The 6,438-nt window shown below is 36.1% G+C and overlaps 1 protein-coding gene across 1 annotated transcript; it reads right to left on the bottom strand.

Moving 5' to 3' along the window:
- Positions 1-1,017: 1,017 nt before the first annotated feature.
- LOC125861852 (protein Dr1 homolog) lies at positions 1,018-5,986 on the bottom strand. The gene is made up of 6 exons (XM_049541742.1): positions 5,722-5,986; positions 4,764-4,825; positions 3,154-3,243; positions 2,307-2,401; positions 1,677-1,745; positions 1,018-1,359 (listed from the first exon to the last, which is right to left on the bottom strand). The coding sequence occupies exons 2-6, from the start codon at positions 4,816-4,818 to the stop codon at positions 1,192-1,194; spliced, it is 477 nt and encodes a 158-aa protein (XP_049397699.1). The 5' UTR covers positions 4,819-4,825; positions 5,722-5,986; the 3' UTR covers positions 1,018-1,191.
- Positions 5,987-6,438: the final 452 nt, after the last annotated feature.

Raw genomic sequence — 6,438 nt, 5'->3', positions numbered from 1 at the left:
ACTTGAGAAACTAAGACCATGTGTCCTTGGTTTCTTTATCAACTACTGCCTATGCAATAGGGTACATCTGATTATTTCCATCTTTGAAAATGCAAGATAACAATTCACCTTTACACACTTTTGAGAAATGCACCATCTAAACCAATAATCCTTCTACACCCTTCTTTCCATCGACTTTTTAAGAACCAAGACAAATATAGATGCTCATAAACACATCTTTTCCTGGAATTGTGTTCTTGGATATCCTAATAGATACAGTAGTTCCAAGATTTGTGGTCTTTAATTCCTCAACATAATCAAACAACCTAGCAAATTCCTCTCTAAAATCTTCCAAATGTTCATTCATAACTCTCAGCTTTTCCTTTCTACAACTTGTGTTACTAACATACAAACCATACTGCTTTTGTATCAAAGACTGAATCTGATGTAGTTTGATGGTAGACTCACTCATAATCCTCTCCTTGTAATGTTTACTAATCCAAATGGGGGTACACAATTTGTTTCTTGTTCTTTTAAAACACTTGTGGACAGGAAAATATGTTTTAATGTAATTTGTATAATATAATTTATATAATTGTTTAAAGTTCATATGTTTATGTTTGTATCAATTCGTTATTTTGAGTTTTATCATATTTGTATTATTCCAAACTTTGTATTACTCAATTATACAAAAAAAATTGCGAATTATATAAATGTACCAGCGAATTATACAAATTATTGCCCTCTCTCGCTCGCCTCTCTCCTCCTCCCAATCTCGCTCGCTAGATATACAAATACATATGTATACCAATTACATATATACAATTATCTAACTGATATACATACACAATTCACCTCTCTCCTCCCTCTCCCAATCTCGCTCGTCACTCTCCTCCGTATTACATATAGCTATGAATCATAACTAACAAACTATAGCTATGGAGCGTAATTAAGCTATTTTTGCGTGACTATATGCGAAAGTTCCCTACTTTTTTTAAGTCCATTCAAACAGGCCCACAGTGACGAACACTTGAAGAATGTAGATAATTCTTCTCATTAATTACACAATATATGGAGGCAAGTACAAATTAAAGGAGAGTCCACATAACTAGCACTGGCAGGAGCTTTTTGTACATAACACAAAAGCAAAACTACTTATAAAAAAAAAGAGTCAAATGTACTTTGCCTACAGAAAACAAGGAAGTCCTAAAATTAGTTATTCAAGTTTTGGTCCACTTCTGAATCAGGCTGTTTTGAGGGAACTGTAACACCGCCGTTCATCCTAGCACGAGCCTCAGCAAACATCCTCTGTTGCTCGGCTAGTGCCTCTTCTTCAGTCATTTCAGCGACATTGCTGCACTTCCCTGCCCTCACTGTGTCCTGTCGGTGAAATACAAGGCACCACATTAATCAGACTATTTGCTCTTTTTGAAAAGCTACTTTACTCGGACAAGGTTTATGCATGGGTACACAGAGTGATGGTGAAAATGAGAAACTGATTTGGAGAATACAAAAAAAGAAGAAGATAACACTACGATGATGACTCCATGGAAATAAAAAGAGACTGCAGCTCAATAGATGGATAAGTCTAGCTCTTTTTCGTCAATGAATAACTCTGGCTATTCAACAGGAAGTTGTTGAAACAACCTACATAACAGGTTAAACAAATGAGAGAAAGACGCGAAATGAGCAGTTACCACAGTCTCTAGTCTGTGTTGTTCATATGCAGCATAAACTTCTTCAATATATTCCCCAAAGCCAAGAACCTGAGAAATCATCAATTAATATAAGTTGTGAATGTCAATTGCAAATAATTATCAGCATGTTATGATTAGCAAATCAGTTCATTCACTCTCAATCTAAAGATATTAAAAGCTTTCACATGCTTACATAAAGAATACCTAAAAGATATTAATTGATTAAAAGTTCTTGGCTGTCGATGAAAATAACAGTGAAAATACTATACAACTTAGAAACTGTTTCAGTTGATCTCCATGGTTAATATTCATTCCTTGAGAACTATAGATAAAACAAAACAAGATTTCCACATAAATGTGGACATCAGTCTAAATTATGTAGACCATTTGCATTTGTTGATCATATATGTACCCCAATATCACACCTCAAAGGAAAACCAGATTTTGTGTCCTCCCCACTCTATTGTCACCTCAAAGGTAAAATACTAGGTTTTAAATGCGTTGTATCATCTCCTCAAAGTAAACTCATACATAGCAAACTATAAAAGTGATAGGCTGCAGAAAACTGCAAGACATCAACAACATGAAAAAGATAACATTAGATAAAAATTGTAAGATCAAGTTTAGTACCTCCAAAGCCTTTAGTACATGTTCTGGTGCAATTGTCCGTCTCTCTTCTCTATTACAAACTTCATTTGATTCTGATGAGATTAGATTAATGAACTCTGCAGAAGAACAGAACATACCAAAAATTATTGCAAATTAAAAAGAGCACCATAGTACAAAGATGATTGATATACTAATTGAATCAATTTGTTAATTATCTAATCATGGTTTGTCAATAGATAACACTCAATTATCACTCAATTATCTATAGAGGGAAGAACCAGAAGGAAAAGAGACTTTAATCCTTTCAAGCAGCAGAGACATGCTACCAGTCAAAACATCTATGAAAATGATAGCCCAGAGACAACAAGTTGTTATAACAAGTTGTTACATCATGTTTCTATTCATCCCATAATAGACCTTGACTAAACAAGGAGAACAGTGAAAACTGACAGGTTAGTATAACTGAGTGATTTCAATTTTATCTAGTAACTTTCCCTCTGGTTATCACTAGTTCTCTTAGAAAAAACTCCAAATGTGTTAAATCAGCTTCTTTTGATATATTAACCAACATAATGTCTTGAAACATATTTTGTGCCCATTAGTCACTACCATGCACTTGCAACATACTCTCCTTACTACATTCACCATAAAATATCTGACTAGACGACAACTTTTAAACTCGCTTTCCCTTTCAATCCATAACCCTTCAACAGAAATATTGATTCTAGTCATGTTACTTATTCCCCTTAAAACTATACAGAAAACCACTTGCTATTACATGCAACCACCACTAACAATAGTAACATCACATCACAACACTTACGAGTTGAACCCAGAAATTAAATTATACGTATCAAAATCAACTCACCTACACAACAATCAATCAAAAGATCCTGAGTATCTCGAGCAACACGGACATCTGGGGGCAACATTTCTTTAATAATTTTTGTCATAGTTGCTGAAAAAAAATAACAGCAGTATCAGTCAGCCAAAGAATATATCAATTAAAGAAGTAACACATCAACCAAGCTCATTCATCCAACTTTATAACAAAGTCTGCCAAAAACTAAATGAGCCTCAAAGAATAAGGTGAACCCAAAAGAAGCATTAATAATTCCAATAATACCATTGTTCGCAATTGAGATCATCAATCTCATCTTCCTGACAAAATTTGAAGAGGGCATACTATGTTGTAGGATGCACAAAAGAGAGAAAGAAAAGTAATACTCTATTATCTTGCTCTGGGGTAACAGAACTTCTGAAATTATGCATATCAAGTATAAGCAAAGCTAGAGAAGTTAAAACATACAAGAAATGATAAGTTACCACACTGATCCTATAATTAAGGAAGTGTTAACTGCTTAACCATTTCTCGACTCTGAATTCAACTACGACACAGATACCCCCAAGTGCTGAGAATACATTATACAATGTCTTCACAACCATTCAGCTAAGAAGAATGCTCAACAATATTTGAGGAAACAAGGCTAAACACGACTCTACTCTAGCTTTAACACTTGTCTACATCAGGAGTAGGACTGATCACCCTATCCTCAGGCAAATATAGGAAGGTCCAGCTATTATACAATTCGTCTATTTTTCCGTCAAATGGAACGGAATAAATTTCTTGCAAACAAATCTGGGCAAAAGAATGGACATCAACATGTGCTGTTTCAAATTTCTTACATTTACTTGCCACCAGCAGTTCACGCAGAGGCCATACATGTTAACTACTTCAGTCAATGCAAGTCAATACCTCTTCACAATGAATTAAATGCATCTCTAAGATTTCACAAAAATAAAAAATCTCTCATGGATCATAAAAGCCACAAAGGCATGCAACAATATTTGCATTTAGTCACCCTAATACCTTCCACACAGGCACTTAATCATCAACCTTAGCTGACATTATATTCATCTACTCAAAAGCTCTTCAATTACAAACTATGCTAAATCCCAAACTAGTTTAGGCACAGCTATATGAACCCTCAATATACATTCCACTCCATTTGAAGTTGTTTCATTCCTATACTCAATTATTGACCTTTCTTCATATCAAAGTTACAAGGTTTGAAACAGAAATTACAGGAAAATTCATCAGCAAAATCCATGAAAGTAGAATCACGATTGAACGATGAAAACACAGGGTGTATAAATCAATTCTAAAACACAATAATTTTTTTTGATGACAAGGGAAACTCGCAGCCGCTACCCTTTGGAGCGCACAGGGTAAAACCCCTGCTCCTATGCAATAGCTCGCAAATGACATAGGAGAGGTAACCCGCACTAGACAAGCCCGATGCGACGAGCTCGACCCAGAAGGCAAACCCCTTGCTTTCGCTGGCAAGGGGTTTCGAACTTGAGACCTCCAACATGGAAGTCCCAAGCCCAAACCACTGGGCCACCCCGAAGGGTAATTCTGAAACACAATAATGCAAAGGCAAAATAGATCACAGAATAGGGAGGAAGAAAAATAACCTTTGGGAAGTGAAGCGTCCTCCTTCGTTCTACCGACAATGTCCATAGGTTCCATGCTAACCCTACAAAACCTCAAATTCAATATCCAAGTCATAGATAAAATGGCTGACACTGAGCACTAAATGCTCCCAGACAAGCACGACACAGGGAGAGGGGATTTCTGAAATACCCACTATTTCCCTAGCATTTCAGCAAGGAGACTGTTTCCACACATTGACTTGCTGACTATCTAACAAATTAAAGGCCCGACGCAATGCACTAAATGCTCCACGACTAATGCAGCGTATGGGACAGTGAACATATCTAGTAGGCAATATCCCCTCTGCACTTCTGCAAGGAGACTTCCCACACCACCATTCACGTCATAAGTAAAATGGCTGACACTCTGCAGTAAATCCCCCATCCCCGAACTAATCCAGGGTAGAGGAGGTTGGCTGTGGATATATATAGTAGGAAACATTTCCCTCGCATTTATCCAAAGAGAATATTTTCAAATCGCAGAACCCACAAACATTCAAGTGACAAAAAAAACAATAGACCACCTGCACTAAGTTCTCCCGGACTAGTGTGGAATAGGGGAAAGTTATAATACCTAGCCTAATACACAACATTCTCCTTCCATTCCAGCTTAGAGCCTATTTTAACAGCTTAAATTTATGACCATCCATGTCATAAAACAAGTAGACAACATCCCTATGAGCTAACATCTTTTTTATTTCTTTGATGACTCGAACTCACAACCTAGCAACTCGCAATTCACAACTCACAACATTCGACTTGCGTTTCAGCAAAGCGACTATTTTCACACTTCCAACACCTAAACTACAGTAAGTAAGCAGTTCTACCACCTCATATACAAGTCAAAAATGCTTCAGACGAACAAACAAATACGCAAACAATTACATATCAATCGAAAAAGAAAGATGTAAAAGAGAGCTATGGATTGAACTATTCTCACCTTACAAATTACAAAATCGTCAGATCGGAAAGAGAATGACGATCGCAGCCGAGTAGAAGATGTAGAATCGAGATAGACGGAGGTGATCGGAATCGTGAACGGTGGTTCATGGTGGAATATAGAGGAGTTTCCCAGATGACTAGGGCAAATTTTCTCAATTCAACGGCGGATACCAATGAGGGAGGTGCCGTTCAGAACGACGCGGGGCCCACAATGCCTGAATGCTGATTGGGTCGTGGCCTACACGTAAGAGTTGGGCGCGTCAGAGAATCGGGTGATGATAAATATGATTCATTTCTTTATATAGTTTTCCTCTTGAAAAATGAGATTTGGGGCAAAAAGATGATTTTTATTTTGGGAATCAAACATTCAAACTCTTTTGCTATACCCAAATTGATCAAAATCATCAAATCCACTTTGTAACATCAAGTTTTATTTAAGTTTGTTCCCAAAAATTCATGCATATTTTTCTTTTCCAAATTACTTAAGTTTAGCTTCTTTCTTTTTTAGTTTTTCTTTCTTTTTTAATTACAGACTCACTTGATATAAAAATTCATTTTTGGTCATTTCACAAAAACAATGCATAAAATAACCTTTTTTTCTCCTTCTTTTACTTACTAGAGTTATTAGCCTTGAAAATATGCATTTGATCAATATAAGAAGACTAAATAGTCAATTCATGTTCATTGGTCAAATTAATTAATAAAATAAATTAAT

Source organism: Solanum stenotomum, chromosome 4 (assembly GCF_019186545.1).
Source record: "Solanum stenotomum isolate F172 chromosome 4, ASM1918654v1, whole genome shotgun sequence".
NCBI classification, from domain to species: domain Eukaryota; kingdom Viridiplantae; phylum Streptophyta; class Magnoliopsida; order Solanales; family Solanaceae; genus Solanum; species Solanum stenotomum.
This window is presented reverse-complemented; position numbering and strand designations above follow the sequence as displayed.